General features: G+C 45.4%; 1 protein-coding gene across 2 annotated transcripts in view; it reads right to left on the reverse strand.

Moving 5' to 3' along the window:
* Positions 1-17,504, reverse strand: part of NGB (neuroglobin) — a 79,626-nt gene extending 62,122 nt beyond the window's left edge. The window contains exons 1-2 of one of the 2 annotated variants that reach the window (XM_086936621.1): positions 17,369-17,504; positions 13,624-13,761 (exon numbers count right to left, since the gene is read on the reverse strand). In XM_086936621.1, the coding sequence (XP_086792747.1) occupies positions 13,624-13,727 (104 nt within the window). In that variant the 5' untranslated portion in view covers positions 13,728-13,761; positions 17,369-17,504. Of the gene's footprint in view, positions 1-13,623; positions 13,762-16,890; positions 17,120-17,368 lie in introns of those variants that run through there. The other variant, XM_086936622.1, reaches the window with a different exon arrangement.
* Positions 17,505-20,488: the final 2,984 nt, after the last annotated feature.

The following is a 20,488-nucleotide window of genomic DNA, read 5'->3' on the forward strand; positions in this document are numbered from 1 at the left end:
TAAACACACTCGACATGTACACAGGGTGTAAGTGGCGGATGTATGACGTTACCACGCATATTTTTACAACGCATAACATTACAACGCAATTTTTACAACGCAGGATCCTTTACAATGAATGCCTTTACAACGCATGACATTACATCGCAGATACTATTACAACGCATGCCATTACAACGTAAGTATATTATTTTTAAAAAAATGGAATTAATAAATATTTAATTAATTTTATTTATTAAATATATTTTTTATTAATGTCAGTGTAATTTTAAAATTATAAAAATATATATACTTTTTTAAATAAATATTAGTTACTAAAATAAATGTATTTAATTAAAGTATTTTTATAAAACTGAACCCTTAAATTACCCCTGTACCCCATAACCCAAACCCAGCCCTGAACCCTAAAAATACCCCTGTACCCCAAAACCCAAACCTAGCCCTGAACCCTAAAAATACCCCTGTACCCCATAACACAAACCTAGCCCTAAACCCTAAAAATACCCCTGTACCCCAAAACCCAAACCTAGCCCTGAACCCTAAAAATACCCCTGTACCCCATAACACAAACCTAGCCCTAAACCCTAAAAATACCCCAGTACCCCATAACCCAAACCTAGCCCTGAACCCTAAAAATACCCCAGTACCCCATAACCCAAACCTAGCCCTGAACCCTAAAAATACCCCTGTACCCCATAACCAAAACCTAGCCCTGAACCCTAAAAATACCCATGTACCCCAAAACCCAAACCCAGCCCTGAACCCTAAAAATACCCCTGTAACCCAAACCCAGACCTGAACCCTAAAAATACCCCTGTACCACAAAACCCAAACCCAGCCCTGAACCCTAAAAATACCCCTGTACCCCAAAACCCAAACTATATATTAAATTACTTTAATTAATTTATTTTTAATATTTTGGTAATTAAAAAAAAAAGGTAAAATAAAATGATATACTTACCTATACTTACGTTGTAATGGCATGCGTTGTAATAGCATCTGCTATGTAATGACATGCGTTGTAAAGGCATGCGTTGTAAAGGATCCTGCGTTGTTACAGTATGCGTTGTAAAAATTGCGTGGTAACGGTTGCATACCGTAAGTGGCAGACTCTTTGTTTCATATAACAGTGGAGCTTTAACCAAGAGGGGTCAGCAGACCACCCTCTCTCTGACACTGTGAAATGGGTCTGATCACGCTATAAATCGCAAACAGGATACGATTCACAACAGCATTCTGTGATGAACCCAGGAAGGGTCAGTAGTTTACAGTCTAGAATGCGGGGTCGCTTGGTCCCCCTTCTAGTCACAGGACCGGTCCTCCGTCTCACATTTGCCAGGGACGATGTTAATCCTCTGCACACTAGCTAGATTAGCGTGAACCCAGGGCAAAAATAAAAGTAAAGGATCCAAGTTTCACATGCAGCTGAGAATGCGGGCAGGGGTATACAACTGTTTACCAACCACATACCATCCAAACAATCATAAAGGGTTTGGAGAGGAAAGAAATGAAAATCCTCATAGTATCTCTGTCTTTCATGGCCAAAGAGCACACTGTGCACCTGAATTCATTTTCTCTATCCTCAAGAAGCTCCGTCAAACACTTTGTGCCGCAGATCATTGGTCTATACGCATGCCAAACCGCAGTCTTGATCATGTACAGATAACGCATAACCAAAGGATTACCTCAGTAGGCCATTTGAAGCGAAAATGGACTTTCAGCATATGCATCCATTCGAGATAAAGCACACAGGACATCAAAGATGTCCATCCTCGGGGGATGCATGACTTTCAGGGAAAGCACAATAGGTAAAGGTGAATATTTATTGGGCTACAGAGCGGCAATATTGATATTGCTTTGTTTGCTTTTGAAGGTACCAGTTACCAACCTGGGCAGTTCTGCTCATGTCTCCCCACACACAAGGACACCACACCAGAATGAATTGCAGCCACATCTAATCAGAACTCAAGTAAGATATCACAATGCGTTAAGCTTACTTGCGCTTCAGAGGACTGTGCTGAAACTGCATGTCACACATCTAAATGCTAACAATCCCAGAGGCCCTAATTCTAAGTTTTGCGAAATAGTGTGGGGTCTTTAATTCACACAGTGCATACCGGGAGAGGTATTTACTGGGTGAGACAATACCTCTTACTCGGAGGTTGGACCTGGCAAAATCTGTTAGAGTGAAAAGCATGGGGATTTTCGCACAGAGATAAGAATTTACTCCTTATGCTTGTAATAAAGGCCATAGCCTTTCATTGCTGGATAATTTTAAAACCTATCCAAGCACACAGAGAGAATTTTATTTGTAATTTGCCTTTTATAAATGTGTAGTTTACAAATTATTACTACTGATCTATGTGTTACATGAAGTGTATCTTTAGAGGCAACAAAATGACCATCAACTAATTTCTTAAGATGTTTTTCAAAGTATTTTGCCATTTCTACAGCTCAGTGTTGGGTTGCTTTTATTCATTCATTCATTCATATTCATTGTTCCAGGTTAGCTTGGATGATATTTTACTAATCCAAAGCTGTAATACTGTGCCTGGAGTGGTAAAAGGCTTTTTTCATTTTACAGCTCGGCGTGGACAGCATTGTGCTTATCCTATGCTTACAGACTTTGCTGTAGAAATGGCCAAAGGCTTTGTCCCTTTCTATCTCCGTGTGGATGGCAATGTGTTAATCCTATGCTTAAAAACGTTCATTGAACGTTGCCAACACTGGAACGAAGACAGTATAACGGGGGATCTCGCTGCCAGACGTCCGAGCGTATTACAGAGCGGCACACCTCGTCATCAACAAATGGGGGCATGCCCGCAAGATCACCCCACAAACACCCTAGAGAGACTCCAATTATCCAAACGCTCATACCTTCACTACATATATGGGGTCCACGGGGTGAGAAGCCTGTTGCCAGCAACGCAGAGGCCGATTGAGGCTTGGAGAGAGGCTTAACGGGTAATGGAATGGAAACAAAGATTGACTAAGGCCACACCCCTATGGAAAGGTACACTGCTACCTGAACTTACAAAATTAAAGGGTTTTAAATGGTGTGATGCTATTGGAATCACCATATTAGGGTACATAACGAGACAGGGCGTCTTGATGAAGTTCGCAGATTTACTAAGGGATTATAGCCTGACGGACACGCAGTATTCTAAGTACATCCAACTCGGACATGCCTGGCAAGCGCACAGACATGACCTCACTCACCTCTCGGAATATGCCCAGCTGGAAGGCCAGCTGCTTCAGTAAGAGATATCGGAGAAAGTAGTTTCCTGGACGTATAAAACTCTAATAAACAATGCGCCCGATAAGTCATTAACACTTCAGGGAAAGTAGGAGGACCTTTGTAGGCACATCAGAAGACATTGACTGGGAGACCCAGGGAGGTGCGATTAGGCTGAGGCTACGATTGGTCCAGTTTAAATTTCTTCATAGGGTATACTATGACAGGGCGAAATTACATGCAATGGGCAGGGCGGAGACGCCAGAGTGTCTGCGGTGCAGAACAGAGCTCGGCGCCTTCATCCACACCTTATGGTACTGCCAGCCAATTTGCGGCTACTAGACACTGATCCGGCAAGAATGAAATAATATACTCCATGCACACATCCCCATAGACCACAAGTACATACTACAAGGCATCCACACAGATGTTGATATTACAAGGTATCAACTTCTGCTCTATAACCTAGGCCTCGTAGTAACAAAACGTGACTTAACTAGTCCAGAAATTCCCACCCTGAAGGAGTGGCACACGGGAATGGACATGTACATGGGAGCTGAAAAGACAGGACATAAAGCGAGGGGGTGCCCACGAAAGTTCAGAAAAATCTGGCAGCCATGGCTGAGTTACTACCGTCTAGAGATAGAAGAGGAAGATACCACAGTACTGCAAACCATATGAACTTGCACTGGGGTTTTGGATATGCCACTCTAGGCATATAGTTGGCTGAGAGACCCAGGAGATATCTGCTACTGGGAGTAGATTAAACCAAGGGGGGTAGGAAGGACCACCATAACACCGTTTGCTCTGTACCACTGTTTCTTGTAAAACTTGTTGTCTATAATCGATGGATTCTGGCTGAAATATACCTGCTGAGTTGTTCGTTGTTTTATTCAAAAATAATAAAAAATAATTTTAAAAAACTTTAATAGAAAAGTAGACATTTGAGGTGAGCAAATTCAGAGAGTCTCTGCTGTTGTAGGGTGCTCCATACAGGAGCTGCTCTCCACCTAAGCTTGGAAACTACCCATAGTTCTGTGCCTGTTTTTTCTTGGCGTATGATAAGGGTAGTGTCGGGTTAAGTGACATGATAAAAGTCAAAAAGGGCAGATGGTCATTTTCATGTTAAAAATAGGCTTTTGAGATACTGAAAGAAGGTGTGAAAGCGTTGAGGGGATGGCAGAAGATGTAGTAGTATGTATCCCTTCCACATCTTAAATGAGCTGCAACCATAAGAAAAACAATCATTTCTATGAATAACGTTCAAAGTAAATACAGGTCTTTCCTAAGATTAGTCTGTAGGGGCTCCTCAGTTTCCAGGAGGTCTAATTATGGTCAGATAGAATTTTTTTAAGGGTTGTAGTAGTACTAGTTTTATCTTGTAAGTCTCTCATATGGATTCATTGGTGTTTCATTTCTGAGTTTCATGAGAAACTAACACACCGCCATAGTTGCCTCACTCCAGGGCAGTGATGTACCAAGGTACTTTTAAGTATGAGTGCCCTGCGGCTCTGTGAACACAATATGGCAGAGTATTATTAAGACTTAATGGGTCCCACAAAGGACAAAATGTGGGCTGACTATGCTTGTGGGAGATGACCCAATCCAGATCTGCCATGTTAAAACACTGCCTGTGCCAGGTGAGAGCAAGGTCGAGTTTTGAATGGGAGGTCTTTTAGGGTCAGTAAAATTGTCTTTTTCACAGCCACAATGTTTGAGCAGTTGCCATCACAAAAGGATTTCTTTTGCAGCGATACAGGACTATTTGAAGCCGATTGTAGAGTACGTGATGAGTATTAACATGTAAATGATTGTGACAGTGCTCATAATGCTTCTGCTATTGCCTTGGCTTTTAAAAGGTAAACTGGAGACTAGCCAGTGGGTACTATGTTCTTAGGAAGTCCAGGCATGAGCCCTGGGTTGGGGTATCATTGAGATTGATGAACCATATGATTCATAATGTTAATGTTAATGTTAATGTTAAAAAGATTTTATGTAGCGCACGGCTACTCCGGGGAGTGTCCCGGCGCTTTAATAAAAACTATGAGACAGACATCGGGGCGAAAAGGGATCAGACATACGGGCCTACTGGACAAAAAGCCAAGACTTTAGCTCCCTCCTAAAACCCAAGAGACTTGCGTTAAGTCTCATGGACACTGGCAGAGAGTTCCAGAGCGTGGGTGCCAGATAGCGGAAAGAACGTCCACCAATTCTGGCCCGTCTGATTGATGGAACTTGAGCCAGAGCCAAGGAAGCTGACCTTAGCGTCCTCGTAGGCAGATAGAATGCCAAACGATTCCTAATGTATTTAGCTCCTGTGCCATGAAGCGCCTTAAAAGTCAGTGAGAGAGCCTTAAAAATCACTAGTTTTTTAATGGGGAGCCAGTGGAGATTTTTTAATAAAATAGTCGCACTGGTTCTGCGATGAAGCCCATAAATGGCTCTAGCGGCAGCATTCTGCACGACCTGAAGGCGAGAAAGAAGAAACTCCGGCAGGCCCAAGTAAAGAACATTGGAGTAGTCCAAACGAGAGCCAATGAGCGCCTGGACAGTAACCTTCCGGTGGCAGAGGGCCAACAGAGGAGGAAATGTTCTCAGCATCTTAATAATGCCGAAGCATTTGCCAACAAGACCCAACACCTGAGGCTTCAAGGTAAAACCGTCGTCTATCTGGACCCCCAGATTCTTGGCCCTGGAGGACACAGCTGCAGGGGGAAACCTAGCCGGTGGCCACCAGGTCAGCCATCTGGGGTCGGCGGGACAGCCAAAAAACAGCAACTCCGACTTGTCGGAGTTACATTTCAGGCTGTGCCGTTCGAACCAATCAAAAACGGCTCCCAGACAGCCTCTGATCTGCCCCCCATCGAAGTCGGACCCCTTCTGACTAGTAAAAAGAAGCTGGGTGTCATCAGCGTAGGACACGATCTGGGCACCGAAGGACTCCGCCAGAACTGCCAGGGGTGCCATATAGATGTTAAACAGCGTAGGGCTGAAAACAGAGCCCTGAGGCACCCCTACCTCAAGTGGTGGCATCTCGGCGGAGAAAGGAGGGGCCCAGACCGTTTGCCGACGGCCGGCAAGAAAGGACTTAAACCAGTTAAACACCGCTCCCCCCAGCCCAATCTCCCTGAGTCTTAAAAGGAGACTACCGTGGGGAACGGTGTCAAAAGCTGCCGACAAGTCCAGCAATGTGGAATGGACTTGTTTATTAGGAGAAGGCAAAGATGAAAACAGTAACTGTGCATACCTTTTACATTCTGCTCCCTACCTTCACCTTGATGGGATATCCTACCCGGCACAGGAAGGGACGGGAGCATCTAACTTCAAGCAGAGCTCTGCTTCTGAATAAATAATACTACCCCCTACCTCTCTATCATAATGGGTTGTCCTTCTTTGCACGGGAAGGGTCTGGAGAATCTAACTTCAAGCAAAGCTCTGCTTTGTAAGGAATTCTGACGTCAGGTGGCATGTATGACTTTGCTCATGCCTCGCCCATGCTCAAAACATGTCAGTCAGCCACAACTCTAGGACTTGCTCTCTTCTCGTTTTCTGTCTTTCTGACTCTGGCCATCTTTTCTCTGTCGGTTTCCTGATTCTTGGGTGTTTACCATTTGCTGAGGCTTCAAAAGTAATATATTTTCTAATTACTGCTCCTTAATGATCTAGTAGGGGCCTTCCAAAGAAAGAGAGCTTCCTTCTTGAAAGTATACATCGGTTCAATAGTGAAACAATTTGAAGGCAAAAATAAACTAACTTATTTTCTATAAACTTCCTGGTTTTCTTGATTAGAGAATGGACATTATTGAAAATACAAATCTGCTCCTTCCACCTGCAGGCTCAATGAAGAGACTTCGCTGCCCAGAATTCTCTCAGAAAGCCCTGTGATCACGGCACTTGTTCTACCTCACCCACCATCACTACTAGAACAGTCCGTCTCTATCCTGGTCTGTCATCCGCCATGTTGCCCAAGATCCACCGCATGAAAAAGCTACAGAAAGACTGCCCAGATCACGTATGTCTAGGACAGCAGTTATTGCACTGGCTGCCCCAAAACAACGGATCTTACTTCAAAGCAGCTGTGTCTGTGTGGGAGGTTGTTCTCTACATTCATACAGCAGCTGCGGCTCCTCCACTAAGGCGGAGGAGCATCACCCCACTGCTTTTCAGCAGTGCAAAAAGGAAAAATAAATTAACTTGCCAGTTGTGGGCTGGGGCATGGCTGTCGTCACAGCCAGGAGGGAGGAGTGGTATGTGCACTTAAGTGTGCATGACGGTTTGGCCAACCGTCTTGGGCTGACCAAACAGTCATACGTGCTTAGTATTTATTTATTTATTTATTTGTTTAACTTATAAGGCACACAGCTACCCAAAAAGGGTTTCCCAGCGCCAAGACGGAGCTAACAGCAGAGCAGAAACCTTCCGTAGTGCGTTCTCCACTGGGCTGTAATACACAGCCTTAGCACCTAACTACGGTGCTCAGACCAATCACAACTCTGCTGTCATGGTGACGGCAGCATTGTGATTTGTCTTTGGGGGAGTCTGGGTGCTTCCTGAAAGAGGAGCGGCAGAGAGATGAAGTAGGAGAGACGGCGTGCAGAAGTAAGAGAATTTTTTTCCCCTCTCCCCTGTTTCTCCCAAAACCCCCCCCCCCCCCCCCCCCCCCTGTTCCATACCGGCCGCCACTGTCATCCAGGTCCTTTACATATGATCAAAAATAAATGTTAGGAGAGCAACTTTAAAGGTTGCACATGGGGGCTTATTATCAAAACTTCTATAGCTTCAGGTGGTAGGAAGAACCATAGTAGGAAGAGTTTTGGGTACCTTTGCGTTGAGAGAATTACCCCGACCCAAATTGAAAAATATAGGCTTGTTCAGTGTCAGACAGCCAGAGAGGGCCGATATCTAGGAATTCTGTTTAAATTGATTTCAGCATAATTATAAGTAGGTCTTTAGTGAACATTCATATTACCTATGCATTTTAAAATCTAGCAGAATATTTTAAACCTTTTTCCTGTAGACTTCTTTATTTGTTTATATTTTTAAATCTTGCTCTTTAAAATGTTATAGCTTCTTGATGATACAGGAGCAGAGGTATCTTGGCTTGGGTTGAAAGAGAGACTGAATTACTGGAGGCTCGGGCTTCAGTCCACAAGGCTGTCTCTTAACTAAATTTGGTGAGTGTCTCAAGCACCAGCGGAAACGATGCTCCACATTTCACACTGACTACTGGCTCACGTCTAAGAGACTAGAGGTACTTATTGGATTACACTGACCATTCAAGCTCCGGTATCGCACAACAAAGCTATCCACAAGTCTACATAGGTCCTTCGGACTCAGGAATTCAGAGAATATAAATATCCCACAGAACCAACAGGCCAAGGCAAAAAACGGTCCTTCCCATTCAAGGGAGTAGCCAAAAAATTAAAATACCTCCCACTTTGAACTAAATCTCTGATGGCACCAGGCATGTGAAGCAAATGAGCCCAACCCGCCCTGGGAGAGCTTCCTTGTCTAGTCCATCCACTCACCTATCCATTCATCCTTTCACCCTTCCATCCTGCTGATATTCACTAGTTCACCTTTGCGTTCTGTCGCCCATTAATTCTTTCATCCATCATTCAATCTTTCCCTATTCAATCCACCCATCCACTCCGCCATCCATCGGTCTGTCCATTCTTTCATCCATCCACCCACCCACCCTACCATCCATTCTTCAATGTATCCACCCTGCCATCTATCCATTTATCTATCCACTTTGCCATCCGTTTATCCATGTATTCTGCCATCTATCCACCCACCCATCCATACGCCCATTCATCCATCCATGCATCCATCCACCCATCCATACGTCTACCCATCCTGCCATCAATCCATCCATGCATCCATACCCTCTGCCATCCATCCACTTTACCATACACCCTTCCATCCATCCAGGATTCCACAAATATACTTCAAATATATTTTGTAATTTATGAGCTCTGAAATTTTAATCTCGAATACACACTTTTCTATTTCAAACTGAGTAGACTGGCTGCACACAAGAGAACTACTTACAGGTAGCAAGAGAGCTGCCTATAGTTCACGAGCTACTCATTGGAGAAACATGAACTAAACGAATGAATGAGCATAGGACGAAAAGCTTATTTGCAATGTGGCTGATGCTGCAGTGAAGCTTCAAATGTGCATAGACGTTTCCTTTTGCATGCCCTGTCATATGGGATAGAGGTAGTGATTTACTCTGCTCTTAATCTGCTAGCTCCCTCTACGACACAGGTAGAGATTTTCATATATTGCATTATATCTCCAGTTCCATTCTGTATGAGTTCAGAGCTGTTGGTAAGCACTCTTCAGTGCCATATTTGAGATGTTTCTGCAGTCACACATTTCTTCTTCGGCCCATCACCCACTTCAAAACAACTTTTGCCAACAACAAAAATACTGAAATGTATTGTTTCCAAGAACTAGGGGTGAGTGGGATGTTGCCAGCAGCAGATGCTGGAAGCGCTGTAGCCTACTTTCTAAACTTCTACTTGGTGCCCTTCGCACGTGCCATTACTGTGCCCACATGCTGGGTGCCAAAAAAGAAGCAATGTGAATGTATGTAGAGGAAATACCCGTATCAGGTACTGTAGTCCATTAGCAGGTGGGTATTTGGTTGGAAAGATGCTGATTGGAAAGGGCCTATTTTGGAAGTGTTTTGGTGTCGTGCATTGGTGGCCAGAGGGTGAACAGCCATTAGTACGTGGCTATTTGTACGCATGCCATTACTTCGCAAGCATTACTACGCTTGCGATATAACAACACATACCATTAGTACGCGTTGCTGTTACATCGCAAACGTTGTTACAACACATGCGTTGTAATTGTATGCGCTATCGCATTTGAGAGTAGGTAGCATACAGGAGTAGGGGAAGGGGAAAGGCCATGCAGGGGGTAGTGATTTAGGGTTTAGGGTAGCGTTGTGGTGTTTGTGTAGGGTAGTGTTATAGGGTTTAGGGTAGTGACGGGAGGGTCATGCAGGGTAGTGTTAGAGTGTAGGGTCAGGAATGGGGAAAGGGGGAAGGATGTGTAGGGTTAGTGTTGTGGTGTTTGTGTAGGGTAGTGTTTTAGGGTTTAGGGTAGTGTTGGGGGTCATGCAGGGTGGTGTTGGAGTGTAGGGTCAGGAATGGGGGAAGAGGGAAGGACGTGTAGGGTTAGTGTTTTAGGGTAGTGTATTGGTGTTTAATTAGTTTAGTGTAGGGTTTGAGGGTTAGGGTAGTGTTGTGAAATAAATAGTTATAAATAGTGGAAGGACTTTATTTGATAAAAATGACAATATGCTGGTACAATTTAGTTTGAAAAGATATCGTTTTTAAAACAATAAGCAAAATTCAATCGTTAAAAAAATGTTTTATGTTCGTTTAATGTTCGTTTTTTAGCTCTGACATTTTTTTTAAAGGAAAAAAAGAATGTTTGATTATCGGACTTAAAAATTATTTAAATGATGACGGACATATTAATTTTGAAAAAAGATTGATTTCGTGTGTATTTACACCCAAAACCCATATTTCCTTGTCATCCCGACGCAGAAGTTTTGGTTAATATTCTAAAAAAAAACTGTGCTTCTTACGAATGAAAAAAGCGTTTCAGTGGCATGCCTAGTAATAAAATGTGTTGAAAAAGCATTTTTAGTACTTTTCAAAGCAGTTGCGAAATAAAAGCATGCGGAGTAGAAACCTGCGAAGTAATGGTATTTGCAAAGTAAAAACTCCGAACTAAAAACATGCGAAGTAATGTTTTGCGTAGGATGTCTGCGTAAATGGCAGTTCGAAATACAATAGTGAAATGGTGGTATGACACCGCGTAAAACTGCCTCCATTACTTGGCCACGGGAGGTATATTATTTATTGCTATTTTGTACCTCCACGTCGTACCTAACCCTATTAACTATTGCATTATTGTAAAGATGACTCGCAGCCTGTATTGCGGTAATGGTCTTTAATGTAGGCTGCTGGTGCACACACACAGCGATCCAGTATGCCCGCCGGCGCCTGTCCTGACTGCCTGAATCACTCCACGCTCTACCGCTCCATTCCAAGCTCACATTCTGTCTTTCACGGTCAGGACAGGATCGCCACAATTATGTATCTGTCGTCTCTGTACTAGCAACGTAGTTGGTTAGGTCGATGCAATATTATAGTCTTGCGGTATTCATCCTTTACTATAGTGGTGGCATACCTAGTAAAATACTGACGCGGAATGCACCACATGCTGCCACATAATTAGCATTTTTGCTGTATAATTGAGTCAATCCTGACAAAAATTGGCCCTGAATTGCCACATAATTGCGGCCCTGCTCATTGAAAATTATTAGAAGTTGTGTATCTGGTTTGTTTTAAGTGGAAATAAACGAAATTGTAATAAAGTGTTTTTTTGTTTTTTTTTAAAGAACATTGGAAACGTTTACTCCCAGCCTCATTGGGCATCTGCCACTAAATCACCTGCTCCGGTAGAGAGCAGATCCATCCAGCTCAGCCTAATTCAAACCATTTCAGGAGTGTACTGCAAAAAGGAGCCCTCTGGTATTTTTAGGCGACCAATATCTGGATAAAAGCACCACTCTGGCCACTAATGCATGACACCAAAATTCTACCCAAATCAGACCACTTTCCAATACAGCATCTTTACAACTTGGAATCCGTCCGCTAATGGGCCACGGTGCCTGAAAAGGGGCATTTCCTTTGCATACATTTTATAACAATACAATTACATGACGACTTTTTCTGCATCCAGCACGTGGCACATTAATGTCACTGCGTTTTTTTTCTCATATGACGGTGTGATTTAGTCTTGCAAATACAGGAGTAAGAGAAACTTAAAACAGAGCCCACCTACTGACACAAGAATCGTTGTGCATGAGACCCAGACTGAGAGAGCTCCCTTCAGAAGTGCACTCACTAGCAGGGCGAGCAGAATCTCAGTAAAGGGCTATGGTTCAAAAGAGAAAGCGTAAAAAAAAATAAAAGTGGGCCATCTGTCTTAAATCTGTCTTTTACCATATGTCTAGGGCCCTCTGTGACATGCAGTGACCTTGTATAAAAAGCACTGCCAAAGCCAATAGGTCTTGCCTTTGGGACCTATTTGGCTTTGGCAAGGGGTTTTAGCGATGCTGTATAGCATTCCAAATACTGTTCAGCATAGTTAAAGTAGAATACAAATATGCCTGAGACCTGGCCTTCCGTGTCAATTTGTAGGTGCATGCACAACTCGAGCAAGCACCTACAAAATGACGTGGGTGATTGTTTTTTCTTTTTATGTACCAATCCCAGTTGGATCTGTAAGTAAAAAGAACAAAGTGGGAAAACTGTGTTTTTTGGGTTTTTTAAATGGCGGGCAGAAGCAACAGTGCTTGCGAGTGGAGCAACATGGAAGGACCGGATGAGAGGGGTGCACAAAAAAGCAGATGGGCAAGAGAGAGAGAGCAACATAGACCTGGAAGTAGGGAGCACACAGTACTTAATTTGAGCCGATAGTTTCCTGTGCTCTGCATCAGCACTTGATTGATTTCTGGTGCTTAGCACCAGCACTTGTTTGGTTTCTGGTGCTCAGCAATGGCACTCAATTGCCAACACCACACATATGACAGTCTGCCACATGATGGCACTGCTCATCTAATTTAGAGGTGAGCAGAACAATGGTTGTTTATAAATACAATATACATAAAAAAGTACTGATATCTATCTCCCCAGCTATTCCTTTAGTTTAGGGGACCTCGAATAATCTGAACTGTCGCACTTGCAGGCGAGAGAGTTGTTTTGGCCCCATCATTGGCAGCAATGATGGGCAATGGGTGGTGCCAGCTGCAATAGCCTTCTTGCCGGGGCTCTGGCACTTATTATTTTACTAATTAAGCACAGGAAACATACAGGCGAGAGAGTGAGCAATGCGGAGGTAGGGTGAGAAGAAGCACACAGGTGAGAAAGCAACACTAGAGGGAGAAGCGTACTAGGGTAAGAGCATTAATGTAAGGGACAGGGAGAAGTACATCGGCAAGAGGGGGCAATACGGAGCTTGAGGGGGGAGAAACACACTACAGAGACAGTTGGAAAACACAGGCATTCTTGTAGAGTGGTTAAGAAAAAAGTAGCTCCCTAAATGTAAGCATTAGGTGGTCACTAGTAAACTGACAATCCAGGGGAGGGACTGACAAACGATGGACAAGGCAAGCCATTGAATAAAAAGTAGGCAAATGAGTGACAGTAAAGCCAACCAATGGTAAGCAATGAGAGGGTTGCTATCCCCTCTATGTTCTTGGTAAACTCACAATATGTCTTCCACAACTAGACAGATGTGCTGTATGATAGGCTTGACCTAAAAAGGAATAGAGGGTTCACTTGACACACACTCACCTGGTGAACCAGGCAATTCCATGTATTAGGGGGTCTTCATTCACTTGGCTCCAGGAGTCTCGGATCATCTGCTTCTCAGTGCCAGTTAAAGTGCCCTCCTCCATTGTCCTTTCTCGCAGGAAGATAGACCAGTGCCAGCTGTGCAATGAGGGACAAGGCAGGGTCCAGTGAGATTAGTGAAAAGGACTGTGATTACAGTGACAGGTGAGAAATGAGTCTGGAATACAGAGACGGTGAGACTAGAACGGAGATTACAGTGACAGATGAGAAATGAGTCTAGATTACATTGAAAACTGAGAATAGAGCGGAGATTAGTGACCGAGAGAAATTAGACTAGATTACAGTGGCAGTTGAGAATAGAGCGGAGATTAGTGACCGAGAGAAATTGGTCTAGATTACAGTGACAGCTGAGATTAGAGCAGAGATTACAGTGACAGATGAGAAATGAGTCTAGATTACATTGAAAACTGAGAATAGAGCGGAGATTAGTGAGCAAGAGAAAATAGACTACATTACAGTGGCAGTTGAGAATAGAGCGGAGATTAGTGACCGAGAGAAATTGGTCTAGATTACAGTGACAGCTGAGATTAGAGCAGAGATTACAGTGACAGATGAGAAATGAGTCTAGATTACATTGAAAACTGAGATTAGAGCAGAGATTACAGTGACAGATGAGAAATGAGTCTAGATTACAGTGGCAGTTGAGAATAGAGCGGAGATTAGTGACCGAGAGAAATTGGTCTAGATTACAGTGACAGCTGAGATTAGAGCAGAGATTACAGTGACAGATGAGAAATGAGTCTAGATTACATTGAAAACTGAGAATAGAGCGGAGATTAGTGACCAAGAGAAAATAGACTACATTACAGTGGCAGTTGAGAATAGAGCGGAGATTAGTGACCGAGAGAAATTGGTCTAGATTACAGTGACAGCTGAGATTAGAGCAGAGATTACAGTGACAGATGAGAAATGAGTCTAGATTACAGTGGCATTTGAGAATAGAGCGGAGATTAGTGACCGAGAGAAATTGGTCTAGATTACAGTGACAGCGAGAATAGAGCGGAGATTACAGTGACAGATGAGAAGTGAGTCTGAATAGAGCTAAAATTAGTGACATGAGAAATTAGTCCAGATTACTTTGACAGCTGAGATTACAGTGACCGATAAGAAATTAGTCTGAATAGGACTGAGATTACAGTGAGAGATAGGAAATGAGTCTAGATTACAGTGACAGTTGAGAGTAGAGCCGAGATTACAGTGGCTGAGCTAAATGAATCTGAATAGAGTTGAGATTACAGTGACAGATGAGAAACGAGTCCAGGTTACAGTAGCAGCTGAGGGTAGGGTCAAGATTGCAATGACCGATGGGAGTAGGGACTGGATTGCAGTGACGTGAGTATATAACCTAAAATACATTGACAGGTGGGTATTACAGTCACATATGAGAACTGTATCTAGACATGCAGCGACTTGAGAATTGATTACAGTGACAGGCGAGTATAGGGCGGAAATTATAGTGACAGGTGAGAATTGAGTGCAGATTACAGTGACAATTGAGAATAGGGCTGGGATTACAGTGGCAAAGGAGAGTAGATACTGGATTAGAGTGTATAAAAATATGAATGCGATTATATTGACAAATAGGAATACAGTCCACTTTACAGTGGCAGCTAAGAATATAGTTGATATTACTTTGAGTAATGCGTCCATATTGCAGTGGCACCTCGGAATAGTCCTAACATACCTGGCAGGTGAGTAAAGGGTCCGGATTACAGCGACCGTTTCAAAATGCCTGCGGTTACAAACCGGGCCAGGTCACAGTAACCTCTAAAAATATAGTCTTAACGGAAATGGCTGGTGGAAACAGGGTCTGGATTACAAGGATAGCCAGGACCAGGCTAGCGGGGACTGCTAACAATAGGACCTGGATGTACAAAAGGATGGTGAGAATGGGTTTCATATTACACCGGCGTTTGAGGATGTGTTCTTTTGTATTTGTTTGAGGGTCTTTCTAAAGCGGTCCAAACCGACTCGCTGTGGCTTCTGGGCGCGTTCGGCTGGGGCTGCGCACGAGCCTAGGGCCGAGGTGAGTGCTGAGCAGAGCCGAGCTGCAGTGACAGGTGAGGGAGGGTGAAGTCACAGGGGCTGGCGAGAATAGGCCGCAGGCCATGCTGCAGTGGAGAGACGCAGAGGGCAGGTGTGTTTGGCCGCACTTGAGAAGGAAGGGCAGGTTTGTGATGGGAGAGAAGGGGGGCATGTGAAGAAACGAGGGGCTTGATGTAGAACGAGAGTCGGGGGGATGCCATTGATGCGCAGACACTCATGGGGAGAGGATCCAGATGTGCAGTGGCTGGCGAGAAGATGGGCAGATGCGCCGTCACGGCTGAAGAGGTCGAGGTGGGGAGTTACCTGAGAGAAGGGGGTCCCAGGCAGGGAGGAAGAGATCCCAGATGAGCAGGGATGGGTAAGTACAGGGTCCAGATGTGCACTGGCAGGCGATGAAATGGTCCAGGTGTGAGGTCAGGTGCAAGAAGGGCCATGGATGCAGGAGCTCCGGACAGGTGTGAAGCGTGTTCCGTTGAGCTGCGGCACGTAAAGAAAGGGTCCAGATGTGCAGCGACAGGGATAAGGTGGTCCAGAAGGAAAGTCACAGATGGGATTCGTGTCCAGATGTGAAGTCGGGGGCGAGGAGAGGGGCCCTGTGCTCAGTCACAGGTGGAAAGAGAGTCCGGGTGCGCAGCTACTGGGGAGAAGGGGGCCGGGCAGGTGAGCAGAGGGTCCAGGTGTGACGTTGCAGACAAAGATGGGCGAAGTGCACCGGAGAAAAGAGGGCCAGGTGCACTGGAGCAAAGAGGGCCAGGTGTGCAGTTACAAGAGAGAAGAGATCCGGGACGAGAGTCCAGATGAGGAGACGTCTTGGGCAGGTACGAAGGACCAGACAGATGTCAGAACGTACAGCGACAGCCGTGAAGGGGTCAAAATGTTCACCGGCTGGAGAGAAGGGAGCCCCGCCTGTGCTCTAAGGCCCCCGCGATTCCAGCTGTTCCTACCCCCTGTGAGTTCGGGTTGAGGAAGGGTCCGAGCTCCGCTCCCAGAGCAGGGATCTCCCGGTCCGAGGATGAGCGCTCATTGCACGATGCCACCACCCGCCCACCCCCGTAGCATCAGTACCGCGAGGGCTTGACAAATGCAGGCTGTCTCTACCCAGGTGGTCCAAGAGGAAGAACCCAGTGATCCCCATGGGTAAAAGACTGTCTGAAGCCTTACCTCTCGGTAGAGAGACGGCGCGCAGGCTGCACCTGTATCGATTGCAGTCTCTCCCCTCCGCCGCCTGTATGCACTTGGCACGGGGTGCTGCAGCCCCTGACACCTGCCTCCCACAGGTGTCCCGGGCCCCAGGAACGGCCACCCCACCACCTCTGCCTATCACAGGTCCGAAGGGCTCGGTGTCCTGCCGGGAGATGGCACCTGCCCGTCAGAGGCACCTTTCATCTCCCACTCCACTCTCCTAACTCCCGTCCCCGTCTCGTCCCGCCCCACCCACCCTCACCCTCACCCTCTCCTCTCCCCCTGTCTATTCTAATTCATAACACACTAAGATCAGAGCAGAGGCACGGCGGCTGACACCAGAGCTCCGCACGCCCTCCGCGCCCTGATGAAACAGGTTGTAGGACCCGGCGCGCGCAAGCAGTATTTTTATTTTACTCCGGTGGAGAAGAGGTACATTTTGGGGACCGACACTCACCCAACGTCTCCGTCTTCCTCTATTCGTCTTTCACTCGTTATCCCTCCATTTGCCCGTCCCTGTCACCTTCTCTCCTCCTCCTCCCGGGGTCCACGCTCTCCGTCCGGGGATGACCACTCCAGACCGCACAGGGACTGAAGGGAAGCGGCTGCCCAGCCTCTGCGGAGACGCTGCCCCCTCTTCCAGCAGCGGCTCTTAAAGTGGCAGCGTCCACTTTCTCTGCTCCCTTGTACTCGAGCAGATTGTGGCTCTGACGGAACAATGGGCCAGCTTTACTAATGTTTTGCGTTTGGGTTGCACCACTTTTGAGTCACAGTTCGTCATTTACCAAGCCTCGTAACATTGATGTGTATCACTTTGCCAGGTTTAGGAAGGACTAAGTAATATATTGTAATCGTATTTATATAGCGCTTACTACCCCTGACAAGTTGTCAAAGCGCTTTTCAGTGAGTAGCACGCTACTAGTGGTGGGATAGTATAGTGAAATTTGAGTTCATTTGAGCGGAGGACATGTGAGTCTGTTAGTAGGATTGAAAACGATAACGGGATAGAAAAGGGAAGAGTCTAGAAAGTGTTTATTGGGCGATCATAGAAGTAAGATGAGGTCTGGGATGAGTGTAAGGAGGGAAGAGCCCCTACAACTGGATTAGGGAGATCATAGTAGTAAATGAGTTTTGGGATGAGTCAAAGGAGGGATCGGCGAGGGAAGAAATTAGAAGGGTTGTTTGGGAGGTCATAGTTTTAAAATGGGGTTTGGGGTGATCCAAGTGAGGATAGATGAGGGAAGAGTCTAGAAAGGATTATTTTGGAGACCATAGTAGTGGAATGGGGTTTGGGATGAGTCGGAGAGTGGAGGTAGAGGATATATCGAGAGGTATAGGGTGAAATATAGGGTAGTGCATTGGAGAGAGTCAGTTATATTTTGTTTTACAGTAGGAATAACGTATTCAATATATAGATATGTAAGTACATGTACATATACATATTTTATATCTAGATACATATCATTAAAATACATGTTTATAAACACAGTGATATGCGGTACATTTGTGTTTGAGTATGGTGGTTATGTATGGTGTTTATGTAGGTTTATGACCTCCGCCATACTTTTCTGCAGTAGTGGGCATATTCTCGACCTGTGTGACCCTGCAGGTTTATCCTCGACATATCGTTCCCACCTGGAGTGGCCTTGCTGCGTCTAGGGGAAGTTACACTTTGGTTTTCCCCCTTCATGTCTGAGCAATCCTTCGCTACCACAATGTTCACGGCTCAAATGATCTTTCCTTAGTCCAAAGCCAGTCCCATTGGTTCCTCTTCTCAGTCCAGTCCTCTAATAGGTTGCAGAAAGGGTACCCAAAACTTTTGCCTTCCCCTTTCGCTATTATTTTCCTGGGGGTAGGTCTCTCTTTGCCGTGCACCCATGTGGAGCAGCGCAGGTCTTCATCGCTGCTCTAGTGTGCCCGTAAAGGTGCCATCCTGCTTTTCCTGCGACATGGGTGTGTGAGCTCCAGATTGCCTTGATCTGTGATTGCTTGATCAGCCCTTCTCCTCTGACGAGCGGACGGTGTGACTCTGAACTCTGCTAGTAGCCTTTTATCTACCTCCATCTTGTCCCAGTGCTGCCCTCTATCCCTCTCTCCGCTTCCCTTGTGAGGGGAGCATGACACCCTGTGCTGTTGGTCAAATTCCCAGTTGCTTGCCCTTTCTCGCTTGAGTAGGAGCTCTCACCTCTCTTCCTCACACCGTCTGACCTGTCTCTTTTGCAATAAACTACATGCTGCTTTTGTTCACCTGGCTTTGCTTTCAAGTTCACCCTCCGTTTCCCCATCAGCTACCTGGGAGACTCCTGTAGTCCCACCCTGGTCCTCAGTTCCCGGGGAACTGGGGCTTCATTCCTCACCTGAACTCGCTGAATCACTGTTGAGGAATGCCACAAACATCCCTGACACATGCTTATGCTCACCTGCCCCAGTGGTAATACCTATCCTACCTGCTCATGTCGTGTGTGGTGGATGGGAAGTCAAACTTTTGGGGAACCTCCCTAGGAACTTTGGCTGTGCTGGAGGTATCTGGGACTGCTTAGTTTTACTTCTCTCAGACTTGGATCTGCCTGACCTTCTTTCTGTGGTGGGCTTGTCTGCTTCTATTATTACTGGGCTTGAGTAACCAAATGCAGGGGGAGTGGGTAGGACGACGTCCATCCCTGTGTATGGTGGGGGAGGTGCTGATGGTTTATTGTATTTGGTAACAGCAGTGTAGGGCTATCACTGTTGGTTTCCTCAAAAATGGCCCATAATTCTAATAATGCCTCTCTCTTGTCTCTCTTTTGACCGGCTTATTTGTTTTTAAGTGAGTCTCAGTATAATCAATTGTATTCGTGTAAAATGTTCCCTCATTAGGCAAGGGAAATGTGTGTTCCTTCGTATGCGAGTGCCACTCTTGGCAAAACTTTTAAAATATTTTTACCTGCTTGGAGGAACCTATTTTTCATGTGTTTAGTGGGGAATCCATGGCAATTTAATCTGGCTATAGAGTGGAGTGGGACAGAGTGGAGGTGCGCAAAGTGCAGTGGCTCAGAGTAGAGTGCATAGGCGTAGTGTAGAGTATAGTGCAGTGGAGTGCAGTGTAGTGTCGTGGAGTGCAGTGCAGTGCAGTGTAGTGCCGTGGAGTGAAGTTGTGTAGAGTGCAGTGGCATAAATTAGAGTGGTGCACAGTAGAGCAGAGTGGCATAGAGTGCAGTGGTGTAAAGTACAGGGTGAGAGGATAAGAGGGAAACAAGCAGCAATGGAAGGGGGCAGGTGGGAGGTAATAGAAGCGACATGGACGGATATCTATTAGACAGACTGAAAACACAGGCACTCATATGGAGTGTTTGAACTAAATGAAAAAAAGAGCAGTGGATGGACACAAGTCCTTGGTCTATACTCCAGGGGTAGGGCCAAACACAAGAAGAGGACATGATGCCTGCATGCAGTGACAAACGAGAGCGAATCAAATTAGATGGACACTGAAGCTAACAAATGGTAAGCTATTGGCGGGCTGTGACCACTGTATGTAAAGAAAAGTCTTGCAGAGACTGTACATGCGTTGTGTAAGAAAAATCTAAAAACAGTCTGAATG

Source organism: Lissotriton vulgaris, chromosome 9 (genome assembly GCF_964263255.1).
Source record: "Lissotriton vulgaris chromosome 9, aLisVul1.2, whole genome shotgun sequence".
Taxonomy (NCBI): Eukaryota; Metazoa; Chordata; class Amphibia; order Caudata; family Salamandridae; genus Lissotriton; species Lissotriton vulgaris.